At 29.2% G+C, this 15,862-nt stretch overlaps 2 protein-coding genes across 2 annotated transcripts; both read right to left on the bottom strand.

Moving 5' to 3' along the window:
* Positions 1–4,120: 4,120 nt before the first annotated feature.
* Positions 4,121–9,938, bottom strand: LOC103844718 (histone-lysine N-methyltransferase MEDEA). The gene is made up of 18 exons (XM_033282267.1): positions 9,930–9,938; positions 9,272–9,358; positions 8,792–9,060; positions 8,543–8,698; positions 8,235–8,322; positions 7,983–8,093; positions 7,851–7,892; positions 7,698–7,769; positions 7,529–7,627; positions 7,390–7,448; positions 6,878–6,977; positions 6,597–6,805; positions 6,192–6,323; positions 6,026–6,107; positions 5,889–5,936; positions 5,310–5,438; positions 5,150–5,227; positions 4,121–4,936 (listed from the first exon to the last, which is right to left on the bottom strand). Exons 1-18 carry the CDS (start codon positions 9,936–9,938, stop codon positions 4,817–4,819), a joined length of 1,890 nt encoding a protein of 629 aa, XP_033138158.1. The 3' UTR covers positions 4,121–4,816.
* A 2,033-nt stretch (positions 9,939–11,971) lies between these two features.
* On the bottom strand, positions 11,972–15,674 carry LOC103844576. Its single transcript, XM_033282455.1, has one exon. The coding sequence runs from the start codon at positions 14,188–14,190 to the stop codon at positions 13,372–13,374; it is 819 nt and encodes a 272-aa protein (XP_033138346.1). The 5' UTR covers positions 14,191–15,674; the 3' UTR covers positions 11,972–13,371.
* Positions 15,675–15,862: the final 188 nt, after the last annotated feature.

Genomic DNA, 15,862 nt, shown 5'->3' with positions numbered 1-15,862 from the left:
TAAATTCTAAATAAAATCAAATTGTAAAAAAATATTATTTTTCTAATAAATAACTAACTTTCCTTTTTCATAGGTAATTTTGTGTTAAAAAAATTATACACCAAATAAATTCAAATATTTCACCCGATATAATTGTTACATGTGCCATTAAAAAAATTATATGTTAATGTGTCAATAAAAATCTGTCATTATGTGAAAATAACTTTCTTTTTCCTAAAATCCTAAATAAAAGATATTTCTGAAATAATTATTATTTTGTTTTTAATTTTGACCAAATAAGATTTTTTTTATTTTTTTTTAAAATGAATCCTTACAAAATATCATTGTAAAAGTCTATTTAATAGTAATTTTCACTTTTAAAATTTAAAATTTAATGATAAACATGATACTAAAAATTATTTAATTAACAAAGAAAAATTGCTAAAATATTAGTGATATTGAAAAAACGAATTTTGAAAATAGCAACTGCTAAAAATTGTTAATTAACTGAAAATAATTATTTGATAGTAATTTTATTTTTATAAATCCCCAAAAAAATTAAATTTTAAAATTTTATTTAATATTAATTTTCTTTTCTAAAGCCCTAAAAACTGTAAGAGAATATTTGATATATTTTTAAAAAATCATAAACAGAAGAGTTTTGTATCATATTTTTAAGTTCTAACCAAAATAAAAATGTAAAAATTTATTTCATAATATTTTTAAAAGAGAATTTGATGATGAACATGATACTAAAAAATTACTCAATCTGTTTAAAATTAGCTTAGATACGAATTGTATAAATAGTATGTTTTAAACTTATTTAATGGTAACTAGAAATTATTATTTGATAACAATTTAATTTTTCTAAAATCTTAAACAGAAGACAATTGTAAAAAGTTATATGATAGTAATTTTACTTTCATAAAATCCTAAAATAAAAATGTAAAAGAATATTTGATAAATATAAATATATTTAATTGTAAATGAAAAGGATCCCTTTAAAAAAATCTAAACAAAAAAAATTGTAAAATTATGTAATAACAATTTTTAAAAAAAGAATTTGATGACAAGTATGATGTTTAATCTATTTAATTAACAAAAATAAAAAATTAGGATGTCTTCATGATTTCTATTTATATATGTTTGGTCATACGAAAATTATACACATGTCTGATATATATTTTCATGTTTGGTCATAAGAAATAAATTATTATTATTATTATTGTCACTGAAGTAATTTTTATATGCATTTTGTTAAAAAAATCAAGTTTAATCGCCATCTTATTACATTTTTTTACTATGTAATATTTTTCTACTTTATTTTTATTTAAAATGTTGTTATGGAAATATATCATTAAGAAATAATGAATTAAGAAAATTATTAAGCATCAGATAAGTTTAATAAAATATTAAATTATTAAATAAGAATGTGTATGATGTTGTCATTGATTTGATTGGTCTTATTTAACCTTCAATTTTTTTTTTAATTCTAATTTTTAATTCGGCTTGGGTTGGGTTTAAAGTTATAGGTATGAGTGTTTTCTTTAGCACTTAGTAGAAATTGATAAAAATTCACATAAGCACTAGGATTATAAAATACAAAATATTAACTGTAATTTATGTGTAAAACGAGTTCTTAATTATAAAATAAGTCTCACACATCATATGCAAAAAGAATCCTAAAAGTATAATAAAATTGTTTATTTCTTTATTAAATTAAAATATCTAACAAAACCTGTTGCAACGCACGGGTTCATATCTAGTGTATTATATAGTTTACTAATATTAACCCGTTCTACCAACATATTATATTTTTAGCATAAATATTTTATATTTTAGAAAATAAAATATGTTAACTTATCAATTTAAAATAATTTTATCATATTTTGTTCAATATAACGTTTTTATTTTAAAATGATAGATATTATTATAAAATTGATAAAATAGGATATAATTTTATTCTTTTAGTAACATTTCATTACTAATTACTAAATTAGTTGAAAATATTTATATTCAATTTATAACAATTAAGATCTTATTATAATCTTTTTCAAGAGATTTGTTAGAATTTTGAATTTTTTTTAAAAAATAAAAGATATAAAAGATATTATGATTAAAGTAGTTAAAAATATTATATATATTAGCATTAGTGATATACATTTAATAGAAAATTTAAATGATGGTCCAAATAAAAATATCACTCATCAAAAAATCATAATTTTTATTTTATTAGAAAAAAATTTGAAAAAATTAAAATAGAAATAAATATTTATTTCTAACAAAATATTTAAAAATTATTAGTAAATGCATTTTTGAAATTAATTAATTTCATTTTATTTAAATTTTCGTTTATAAACCAAAACTATATTCAATTTTTATTTCTAATTATATTTTATGATAATTTAAATTAAAACTAACTTATTTTCGAAAGTAAATTAAAAAAAATTCTAAGAAGATTTTAAAAAGATTTTGTTAGAACATTTTAAATATATTCATTGGTATTTCAAATAGAAAGATAAAGATATTAAAAGATATAATAATGAATTTATGTAAAATATGATATTTTCTAGGAATGGTCCAAACTAAAAAAATCACACATGAAAAGAAGTCATGTTTTAATATATTAGATAGCGCGAGATTTAGCGGACAGGTGGAGAGATGGACGGTAGCGATCTAATAGCGATTTACTTATTTAAAACCCATTTTTCGTACCAAAAAATGTGTGGCTGCCGGGATTTGAGCCCGGGTCTCCACGGCCACAACGCGGGATACTTACCACTATACTACAGCCACTTTGTTGGTAAATATTCACAATTCTTTGTATAGTTATGCATAGATTCAGAGCAATGTATTTCCAAATGCAAAATAACTTTGTCATTCATATTCGCATATGTTTGTTTTTAGAAGACACTTCATAGTAGCTAGCACAAAAATTACAGACTATGTTTTCTTCTGCGAATTATCTATCTTATTAAAACTCAAGTACAAAATTGGAGTGTTTGGAGACTTTAATAAGACTATTAAAAAATTTAGAGTGTTTGGAGACATGGATTGCAGTCTTTTAAAAAAAAAATATTTTTGTTTGAAAACAAGGATAGTAGTATTAAGAAAAAAAGTAATGGGCTTATATTTTTTTAAAAAATTGAAAGTTATCTAGGCCACTTTTAAAATATACCAAAATGGGTCAATCTAATTGCCTAAAAATTTTTTTTTCTAAACTAACCATAAAACAAAATTTAAACTTTATATACATATTTCAAATCAAAATAATAATTCAAATTTGATTTATATCAAAAATTGATTCAAAAATTTACATATATTCAAAAATGGATTTTTACTAAACTATTTTTCAATAACCATTATAAAAAAACATTGTCAATATATATAAGAAAAATATAATACAAAGCCCAATTTGAAATACCAACTCAAATTATGGTTTTTATATTTCATATTAAGTTTTAAAAATATAATATATGTAATTATTTATATGATGGTATGTATAAAATACTATTAATTATATGATTACTTATATGATGGTACATATAAAATATGATTAATTATATGAAAATAAAATACGATATATAATAATGACTAGAGCTGGGCTTTTGGATACCCATACGGGTTTGGTTCTGATCGGTTTGTATTTCGGGTTTTCAAGGTCAAAGATTTCAGCCTTATTAGAATGTTTCTAAATTTTGGTTTGAGTTCGATTTGGATCTTTGCGGGTTTGGTTTGGGTTTGGATAACTAATTTAAATTATTTTAAAGTCTTAAATTATTATATATTTTAAATTTCTCAAAATGTATAAATAAAATAATATATTACGTATAAATTTGAATAACATATGTCATAATACTTAAGCTTAACATATCAATTGGCTTGATTTAAAATTTTGGATACGGAATCAATAATTATTTTAAGTATTTTTGGTGATTTGAGTATATTTTAACTATTTCAGATATTTACTTTTGACTATCTATATATATTTTCAAGTATTTAAACCAATTTAAAAGTATCATTTTTGATGTTTTATATACATTAAATCTAAAAATAATTAATATATAAAAGTATATAAATCTATTTTTAGATAAATTCGGATACCCAAATACTTCGGTTCAGATCAGATTCGGTTCTCTAAATAACAAAATTTTGAATAATTAGAATATTTAATCAATTTATGTTCGGGTTTGATACTATATTTTTGGATCGGTATCGGTTAGGTTCCTCGGATTCATTTTTCCAAATCCTAATAATTACATGAAAAACAAATATCAACATATTTTTCAAAATATACACCCGCGCGTCTGCGCGGGTCAAAATCTAGTTACCAGTTATGCTAGACGCACGAGACTTTTCTTTGTTGTTTTTTTCGACTAAATAACATGTTCCATATATTACCAAAATCCATATAATTTTTATATCAACAAATCAATACCTAAGTTTATATAAACGTAGCTGCTGAATCAGTTTATCCATAGCTAATTGTTATTGAATTATAAATTCATAAGAGAAGTCTTTTATATATAAATACATGCATACTTGTTTTTGATTATGAGCATAGATGCAATTTGGCTATAAGATGATTACAAAATGTAAATTATTCATAGTCTTTTTCTTTCAAAGTTCTAGAAAACGAACATAAAAAAATTAGGTTTTAATTGAGTAATATCAAAGGAAATTTAGGAGTTTCAAAAACACGAGACAAAAGAGACAAACCTTATAAAACATACAAAGAAGATAGTTAAAAAAATTTGGTGTAGTAACGCAGAATAGCATTATAGTGTTTTTTTTGTTTGTAAAAAAGAATAGCATCATAGTTTCCTCAGATCCACGTCTATTGAGACCAATCCGCATGTCCTGGTCCATAGCAATAGTGGAAGAAAAGCTCCTCACCTTCCCCGATATTTTTATCCGCAAACAAACCAATCCTATGATCTCCTCTGACGACCATCAACTGCACACGAAACCACAATTAAAAATAGAAAGATCATCATTTTATCAGTTTGAGTTTCTCGGAATGTTTTGGAGATATGATTAATTGTATATTAGAACCTGTCACCAACGACTTAGTTGATATACGCATGATTTATCCTTTTTTTTTTATAAATGAATCAGTATTTGTCTAGGGTTAATATATGTCTGAGATTAAAGTACAGTGGCTTGGTACCTTGGCGTAGCAGTTTGGCTTTGATGAGTGATTGAGAAATTTAAGCTTGTTCCCTTTACGGCGAGCATCAATGCAGATCTGTAATGAGAACAAATTTGTAACTGGGGACTGATAAACATGTAAGTACCAGTCTGAAGAAGAGGTCGGAGACTGGAGTTACCTTATCATTCAAGGTAAAGAGATAGGAAAAACCATTCTTTCTTTCTGCTCTCCCACGTTCCTCTGCTTCCTCATAAGAAACCAATTCGCCAGTATATTCTCCGAGAAACTCGTTTTTCTTTAGAGAGTGCTGATAGATCAACTCAGAGTATATCATTAATGGTCTAAACTTTGAAAAAAACTTTAAACAAAGAGAGAAAGAGGAAGTTATATTCGCGCATATAGGAAGTTAGTATTACTGGGACCAAGCTAGTCCGAATCTTAACACTTCTAGATTGACCAAAAAAAAACACTTCTAGCAACTGTTATAGTATGATCTACCTAAAATTGATTTCAAGAACATAAGCAATTAAGAAGAATGCATTATAAAAAATTAATTCTAATGTTTGTTCAAAAAAGAAGAAGTTAATTCTAATGTCTGAAGAATAAGTTTAACAAATCGTTAACTCTATTTTTTTCGGTTAATTATTATTTTTTTTTAAATTCCTATCATGAAAACCTTATATTATATAGGTGTTTTAGACCCTTTGGTGTTAATTAAAAATTTAACCCATATTCTGACATACGTATGATAACTTACCCGTGTAAATGCACCCCATCCATGAACATCAGACATTGCAAGGAGAATCTAGTGAATAATAAAAAAAAATAGCGAATAAATTAGCAATATTAGTATTACCGATAAAAAAAATAGAGGATGATTATGTCGATGGTTACCTTCTTGTGTTTCTTAAGGAGGAATCGCATGTTCATGCATTGGATTGGCTGTGATGCCTCACCGAGAGAGCCATCTCCACAGCTAATATAAAACAAAGTTTTCTTAGAACTTTATTTTTTGTTGAGATTTAGTCATATCGAATTTGATATTAAAATGAAAAGTTACCTAAGCGAACAACTGCGACAAATATCTGGATCGCATTCACGAGAAATAGAAAAGCAAGGACATTGTCGGTTACTGCATTGACCCTTTGCACAGTTACATCCCCCAAAACGATTCTTGCATGTCTTTAGACACCTGATAAAAACATGAACTTATGATATAAAAAGCCTGTAGCCTATTGGTTTAGGATACTGTCATTGATGTGCCTTTATTTTGGACTCAAACCGGCATACTATATATCATTGCTAAAAATGTTTTTTTTTGCTGAATATACCCTCGTTAAGTTTTTCTCCCCGAAAACTCAACATCACATAAAGTGGTTAGAATTAATAGTCTAACCTAATGTAATGGAAAAATGAGTGTGCGATTAGTTTTGGAGAGTGAATATGAAGAATTAGTGATACATACCCGCAATACTTCTCACAGACATTTCCGCTAGTTAAACAAGGGCATTGATCTCCACATACTGGTTCGCAAGTGCATGGTGTGTACTGCTTATACTCCTTATTTAATTCCTTAGCTGAATTTTTTATAGCAGGTGGATAACAAACATGTTTTTTGAGTTTGGCTCTTTTTCTGGCAAACTTAGTTTTTTTCCGAGATATCTCTTTATTAACCTTTAATGAAATCATCAGTAAGATTTAATCAAGTAAAGATAAATGTCATGAAGACTGCATATTTAAATTTACCTGATTGTCTATTTCTGGAGTTTGATCTTGCTCCCGCATGTAATTGTAAACCTCTAAACACGTCTTATGTCCGGAAAGTAAGTTTCTTGTAATAAGACAACTGCGGCCAGCACATGGACAAGGAACACAAACTAAGCTTTAGTATATATATTGGAACATCAACACTAGATAAGATAAAAATATCATATATATATAGGGAGAGAGAAAACTTATTGCAAATACCTCTACAATGTATTATATCAAACCTAACATATAATGTCATTTTACGGAGTCCTTTTTTAATTAATAAAACTCTTGACCAAAAAAATAAAAAAAAATAAAACTAAACTCAGTGAAAACATGATACCGGGTGTATAAATGTAACTTTTTCCGGTCTAACGTACATTTGTAAATTTGTGTGTGACCAAATGTTTCAGTTTTGATAAAGAAGATTTTTTATGAAGAAATATTTAGGGAATTGTCATTTTAGATTATTTGTATGTTAATAACATGGCTTTATTTTATATTTTTACCTGTTTCTCCCAAAGATTTCAACTCCTTGCAAGTAAAGATTCTTGTCTACAGGGCTCCACTCATTATATGTATGTGACATCTCTGTAATATTTTTTATTAGTTCATTAGGATCGATCAGTTAGTACATGTACAGTTTACAGTTTCTGTGTTTGTACCTGTGACCACATTATTCCCTTTATCGTTTGATATAGAGTTATCATTATCCACCACATGATCAGCTTCTATGAAACTCCTTGGCTATTAAACCAGTAATAAACATAATTAAGATATGACAACTATTGTGTGTGCGAAAGAGGGAGAGAGTTACCTTAAGGTAACAATGCTTACTGCATTGTTTTTCAGCATCTTCCCTCTCAAACAAATTAGATTTGTTTTCTCTCTGACAAGCCAAAGTCTTCAAATTAATTAATCACTAAGCTTTAGGCTTATGCAACGCAAAAATAAATAAATAAAAGCTTACAGGCAGAGGCTGATATTCTTCATGAAGATGACAGTCGAATATCTGTAAAAAATAGTAGTAAAACATGTATATATATATATATATATGTATGTATATATTTTGGTGACAAAAAAATAAAGATTCAAAAGTTACCAAGCAACGACGGCAAAAGTGCTTATCAGCAGTTGCCGGAACAGAAATAAATTTGCTTTTGTCAGAAATTTCACCAATATCTCCATCATTCTTAAGCTTATTGTATCTCTCCTACATTATACTCGAAATTAAAACATTTTTCACGAGGATGAATGAGAAAAAATAAGCAGAAAGATTATATATTGATCGATATATTAACAAAAAGAAAAAGATTATTCATTGATGGATCATTAGATTCAATCATATTATTACCAAAATATCTGAAACCTTCAGTTCAAGGAACTTGGATAGAGTCCTCTGCACCACCAGATCATCCAGACTATATTTCTGACCAATCTTCCTACAAAATCATTGACTAAATTAGCATTAACAACGTATATTAATGTACCGTACGTCTCAATATCTATCGGTAAAGAAAAGTAAAGGTCTTAGTTCATGTACATATTTATAAAATATAGTTAAATTATTTCAGAATCGAAGTTGTGTATGAATGCACTACTTGCATGCATATATAAGTGATCACTAAATAACCAAAAACGTATGTAACGCAAAAAACTAACCATATAAACCGATCAACCTCTTTGGAAAACTCCATTTTTTGTTTCTTGGCGTCTTCATACTTTTTCTTGTCAGGACTCAATTCCACTGCCTCACCATCCACATAATGGAATTGTTTCTTACCAATCACAGACTCACTTGCAGCCATTAGCTGATTACTGCAATGTTAACGAAATATATAGATGCAATATAAGTGCTATATATTGTATATGGTTGATTGTTGAATTTAATGTGAAATAAAACAAACATACCTATCCGTGAAAACCCAGGTAAGGGATCGAGGTAGCTGTTTAACAGATATAAGCTTGGTAACCTCTTCATCAGGAATTTTAAATGTAACTTCTTCATAAGAAATATCATCATTTTCATTGAAATGATGGACTAGAGGTTCCATTCTCGAAGAAAGCATTTTGATGGCTGTTTCGTTGTTACGCTTTCCATTGTGCCGGGTTAAGGGAAGCAAATGATTATGGGCAGCATGAGCAGTCACACTCGGTAAGACTCTCGACTTGAATTTATTCTGTCAATCAAATATGGTAAATTATCTTAGAAAATGAATATACAATGTTCATGTGGTTTCACCCTTAGCTTTTAATATATAGTTGAGCGACTTCTGATGATCCATATAATCAAGCGTTTTATCGATATTTGGCATTTAAAGCTACCTTCGGGTTTTAATACTGTATATTACGCTGAAAAGAGATGTAAAGAAGCAACCAAGAGTTACTTACATTAATATGATCAAATCTTTCTTTTCCGATTTGCGCTTTGACCTCATTCAAGTCGGGTAGCAACTCCTTGCCATCTTTACGCCTTTTCTAATATAAAATCAAAATTAAAGAGAAGCAAATCACGAAAAATTTTATACACAGGAAAGATAAGCAGAATCACTTATACACCACAAACCAAATAGAAATGACGAAAGTTCTGTAAACAGTACCGGATCTGAAAATTTGGAAGCAATAAACATTTCTTAAGAATTTTTTAAAAACAATTTTTCTTCATAATTTGAAAACTTATGCTGGTATAAAAAATCTATAAAAAATTTGGGGGTCAAAACCAATGTTTCATTAAGTTTGGCACATATCCAGTCATGCCTATTAGTGCTCGCTTCTGAGCAGTTTTATGGATCATCGGACGTATAACATAAATCTATCAGAAGGAATACCTATCGTTACAACCAACTAAATCCTATGTTACTACACTAGTAAATCAGATCTGTTTTGCGCTGCATAGTATTGCTCAAATTCTAGATTATATTGCTGATTTAGATCCTAGTCGACTAGAATACCAAAGAGTTCTGCCGATTTTCAAACAATCTTCGATTCCACTCTAAACAAGTTAAATAATGAGAAAGCTAGAAATGGTGTAACAAACATGTAAATTTACCTTCTCCATTACCCCCTCGCTTCTTATTTTCAAGTGCTTTCTGATGTTGTTGGAAGCCAATGTATGTGGTTTAAATAGGATACATAAAAGAAACCATGGCAAAGAAAAATAACAATGAAAACTCTGACCAGGAATAAACGTATATATGGAACTGCATGGATTGAAAGGAAGATAATATGAAATGTTTTATTGTAGATTTAATACTTAATATGTATGGTTTTCTACCGAGCCCGTTCTGGATATAGCCGAAATAAAATATTCGATTTTACGAATAAATCTACTGGTACATAGCATTTGTATTTTGCGAAAATGTATACACGGTTATATGCACATGCACGAGTTCGCCCTAATCTCTCAGTCACAATTAAGAGCAACCTCCTTTGAAATCATTTTTTGGCGTCGGTGACGATTTTGCTCGTCAGCATCGTGGCTATCGTTTTCATTCTCTGTTTGTTTTAGTTATGTATCCTTTCGGATTCTCTCTCACTTTTTCTTTTGTACTTAGTTTCTTTCTTGCCTGAGATCATGCGGGTGATCTTATTGCTCTCTCTCCTCACTGAAGTCTCTTTATTGGTTCCTCGCTCATATTTGTGAGCTATGTCCTCCTCAATATCTTGTAGAGGCTTCTAACAGAAATTTTCACTGGAACTCTATTTTTTCTCATTGTAAGTTCTCCCCTCTTACGGTGACCAGGTGAGTGTTGTTTGTGGGGTTCCACGCTTGAACCATCGTTTAGGTTTGGAAGTTCATAGTGAAAAGGATGAACACTCTCAAATCGAAACAATCATCTCCATTCCAGAAAATCCTCCTCTCTAGATATGTCGAGATCTGATGTGTTAGTGGTGTGTCTCCTTCACTTCTAACATATCCTGCTGTGAATCTTGCCGACTCCAATGAGGATATATTACCACTTTTCCTTGCTGCATGACTCGCATGCGATAACCCTTTTGACTCTAGAAAAATTTGAATCTGTCATATCTCTCGATCAAGCGTTGTTTGCTCTCCAAACCGAGAGTGCTAAATATGTTGGCCTAGGCCTCTAATGTTTCTTATTGTAAACCCACATATTGGCCTACCAAATCTCAAGTTCATGTTTATGGATTGTGATGATTTGATTTATGTGGCAAAAAATTTAAAAATTTTCTATGGGTTCACAAGAGCCTTTAATTTGAGCATAATGTCAATTTTTTTGAAGAATTTACATGTGGTCTCATCGGGCTCGTTTATGTCTACATCATCATCTTCCTTGAGAAGAATAACTTGTCACTTTTTCTCCTTTCTATGAAAAGAGGTGATCCTTCGGTTTTGTTGCTGAGTTTTGGTTTTGTCTTCACCAATTTATCATCTTATTTAGCAGTCTACACGGAATCAGAAAATATCGTTAAAATTACCTTAGTTTTTCTCGCATGTGAGAGCTGGTTTGCAACGTCACATAACCACATTCTGTGACTATTTTCTAGCTGTCCGGACTTGGTAATGAAGGCCTTATCGATGCATTTAAGCAATCCGATGTCATTTTTTAAAGATCTATCTCATTTAATTTCTTTGTTTATTGTAGTTTATGCTCATTATCAAAAAAGATGTATCTCTCTAATCACTGTACCTAATATTGTTGAATGATAATGAAACTAAAATGTGTTTAAAAAAAAGGATACACAGTTATATTTCGCATTGCAATTCTTCCAACTCTGTTTCATTTTCTTATTATGAGCCTACAAGACTTGAATCGGATTCAAATCACTTTTAGTACCAAAGTGTTTAGTCAGAATTTTCAAAACACTGATTTCGGATATCGGATCTGGGTTAAATTATGGGCCTACGTTGGTCCTGTTAACAAAATAACAATGTGAACACCCATCTCTATTATTAAAAGAGAAGTACCCATTAGAAAATACCCCTTAGTTTTTAAAGTTAATTACACTTTCATGCCACTAAGAATTAAATTGAATTTCTTATTTTAATGCTTGTCTTTTTCAGTTAGATTAATGTGTTTTTCTTATTCAAATATAAACTTATTGTCATTAAACGAACCTACATATTTCAATGTTTGTCTTTTCCAATTAAATTAATGAGTTTTCCTTAATCAAATTTAAACTTAATGTCATTAAATAAACCTAAAAATACATCATATGTAACGTAGCTTATTACGGACGAGTACAACCCAATAATGAACTTGAATTTTATTTTTACGAAAACGTGAATCACTTGACATATGTAATATTTAAAATATATTAACTACAATATAACAAATGCATATAACCTAACTATACTTTAGTTTGAAATGATCATGCTCAAGTTTTATATAGTCAACTTACATCATGCATCTATCGATGTACAATATTCAAACCACCTATAGTTTTCATTTTCTTTATAGGATGTATCAACTAACCAATCATCCTATTGATTTTCTAAGCTTTATAAAAAAAAACAAATCAATAAATACTAACTCAAAATCCAATATCTTTTATTAATCAAAACAAAATATCTTCAATGTTGTATCTTTAATGTACCTATTAAATATAGAAATTGTAACCATGATTACACTAATTATAATAATAGATTTGATTCCAACCAATTGATCTATTACTTTGGTAATTGATTTGCTTGCATAAGAGGAAACAATAAATTTAAAATTTGTAAGAATATAAAGATATAGAAATTCCAACCAATTGCCTATATTTGCGTATGATTTTCGCATAATAAGCTTCAAATTGAACATTGAAAATGATAGACAGATTTTTTTTAATCTTTTACCGACACAGAACTTAAACAAAACGAAGAGTTAAAGGTAATTTTTTTTGTTACACTTCCCGAAAAAAAAACGGTTACAACATGGGCTTTCATAATACGGCATTTTAATATATTAATGTTATGAACATTTAATAATTATCTTGACGAAAAACAAAGACTATAAATAATTTATTATTAATAAAATTATGAAATTATTTTCAATTTGATGACTAATTCATCGCCCTTTTTATATGTTAAATTTTTCATAGAAGTTTAAAAATCATTGTATTTCCTTTAAACATGTATAACTGATTTATAATCTTTTATGTCATACTAAATCATAATATAATATTTCTTCATATTTTACGTTAATAACCATTGTTTTTATATATCGTCTACAATTATCTAATTGTGTATTTGTTCAATTTTTTATATGATATTGAATATTCGTCGTAAATAGATGGTTTAAGATGCCAAAAAATATTTAGTTCGTGAATATAGTACATCAAATATTACAAATACATCATTTAGTTAAATAAATAATCAAAAACCAAAAATTCATATCTGCGCAGGGTCTAGTTTATCGTTAATATCAAAATATTATACTATTTGTTGACATTCTAGTTAAGTCCGTCAGAAATCAGAATGATAAAAAACAACTGAATGAGTTTTCTTTTTTAACTTTAATTGACACTAAAAAGTGTCGAATGTCTTACACATGATCAACATCAACAACAACACAAGATTCACATCCTTTCCTCGACCTCTTAATGGTCAAAATGAACATATTCACGAAATACGAAACACCTTTGAAGATCTTCACCATACCAATCACAACACATATGTAATACATCCACCAGTTCAAAAAGTCAAAACCATCCAAACTAGCCAGAAGCTTACATTTAACCTCTGCAACCACCACCAAACTTTCTACCTCGTCTCTTAGCCTCCACCACCACATTAAACCAAAAGTCACCGCAACGACCGCTCTCTCCGACCATCTCTCCTCCTCCCCGTAAACCCCAAAAACGGTGTCGTCGACCACCGGCTTAACCACCACTCTAAACCACATCATCATCACTTCGTGTAGCCCTAAAAAGAACATAACCCTAACCAAGACCCACCTTTCTTGTGATGCAAGAAATAAGTTTTCGTCTGGATTTGTTGGCGTGGTGGTGCTCATGATTCCTTCGATTCCGAAGGCGACACAAGCTTGGACGAGGAAGAGAACGATCCAGCAGATGTAGAGATGGGAATGCAAAAGAGAGCATTCTGGTTTTCCTGAGAGGTTGTTGACTAAAGTGGAGACGATGATGAGAGATAAGATTGTGTATAAGACTCCGACATCGGCTTGATGGAGAAATGAGGATACGCGGGAGACGGTGACGGGAACTGAGGAGAGAGAGAGACGTGAAAGGAAGAGGAAGGAGAGAGGGACGAGGAGGCTAAGAAGACTAATGGATATCATTTGAAATGGTCGAAGCAGTGACCAGCTGCCTCTTGTGTTCTTCTGTGCTACTTCGCCTTCCATCTTAATCGCAAAGAAATAAAACACTGAGGAAGAAAATGAAAGACACTGTCGCTTGGATGAGAAGAAACAGAGGATATCATTTATATAACACTTTTAGAAAGTGTGTTTGGCAACCACGTTGATCGTCGTCTAGCTTCAAAGGTCCCTTTCCAATTCCTCCTTTTTTTAATCTATTGTTTCAAAAAGAAATCAGTTTTTTTTTTCTAATGAAAAATTACCCACAATTTTCATATATGTTAAGCCGGCCGATACTCTTCGTGGTTGGTTTAATATACTTGAAAAAGAATATTAATGAGGACAATGTTAATACTTTAAGCTAAAACTCGCGTTAAGCGTGGTGGTTACTACAAGTTGTTCATTTTTTTATATTGAAAATAATGTACCAATGGACTTTGACCAATATGCATCGTAGGACCCTTGCATATCTTAGTGTTCGACCATTACATGGACAAACTTGCTTCACATCTATCTTTAAAAAACTAGACGAAAAATACGTGTGTATACAATACTATATGCAGATTAAACATTATATTAGTATTTCCTGATTTTTCTTCTAAAATAGGAGATAAATTCAAGGTCTTGAACGACAGGTAATAACTCAATAGAAAGTTAGTTATAAATCCTTGTGTTTAAAAATTGACAACATCATTAAGTTTAGACCATCTCCAATGGCTTACTCTATTTTTTACTCTAAAATAGAGTAACTCTATAATAGAGTTTGATTTTGCTCTAATGGTACTCTATTTTAGAGTAGAAAATAGAGTGATGAACAAAAAAAAAACAAGTTACTCTATATTTGGAGTAAACCTATTTTTCACTCTATTATAGAGTGAGAAATAGAGTACCATTGGAGCATTTTCTACTCTAAACTTTATTTTAGAGTGAAAAATAGAGTGGGGTTGGAGATGCTCTTAATGGAGTTGTAACTTTCAGTTTCGAAATAAAAGTCAAATAAAAATGCTTAAGTTGAGGGGCGGAGCTACCTGGTCACTAGGGGGGTCAGCTGACCCCACTCAAATATTAAAAAAAAAAACTTAAGCCTAAATATGTGAGTAACAGTTGCTCAGTTGGTCTAAATCTCTTATCTTGACCCCTCTACCCAAGAACGATTCTCCTTTTTGCACCCTCATTTCTTCTTTTAATAGTTATTTTGGGTCTAAAAACCTCATTTTAAAACGAACAAATGAGTCAAACTAAATTTTATGTTTGCTTTCACATGTCTTCTTATACAGTATATTTCCTTTTGTTTACGTTTCTCATCGTTTTAGAATTATCAGAAATTTTTCTTATAGATATTATCTTTATTATCTTTTTTTGGTCACATAAAACTTTATATAATCTTTAGTACTGTACTTTTTTTTGTTTCATTGAATATAATTTCACCTAGAAATTAAAACAGATTTTTACTCTTTTGTAGTTTATATTATATTTTAAATATAGTTAATAAATTATATTTTAAAATAAATTTTAATTTAATTTATGATCCCAGTATAAAAATTTTCTGCCTCCGCCACTGCTTAAGTTGGTAAAATCTTTTAAGTTCTATCCATTACCGTCTAAAATTAATAAATCAAGTGAGAACACACAAAGAAAGCTACCAGAAGCAGCCGACAAAAAAAGGGTTAAAAGGTAAAGTATATGCGGTAACTTTTTTCACTTAGAAACAAACTAC

This window comes from Brassica rapa, chromosome A10 (genome assembly GCF_000309985.2).
Source record: "Brassica rapa cultivar Chiifu-401-42 chromosome A10, CAAS_Brap_v3.01, whole genome shotgun sequence".
In the NCBI taxonomy this organism is placed as follows: Eukaryota; Viridiplantae; Streptophyta; class Magnoliopsida; order Brassicales; family Brassicaceae; genus Brassica; species Brassica rapa.
Note: the sequence above shows the minus strand (reverse complement) of the source record. Positions and strands in the feature narration are given on the sequence as shown.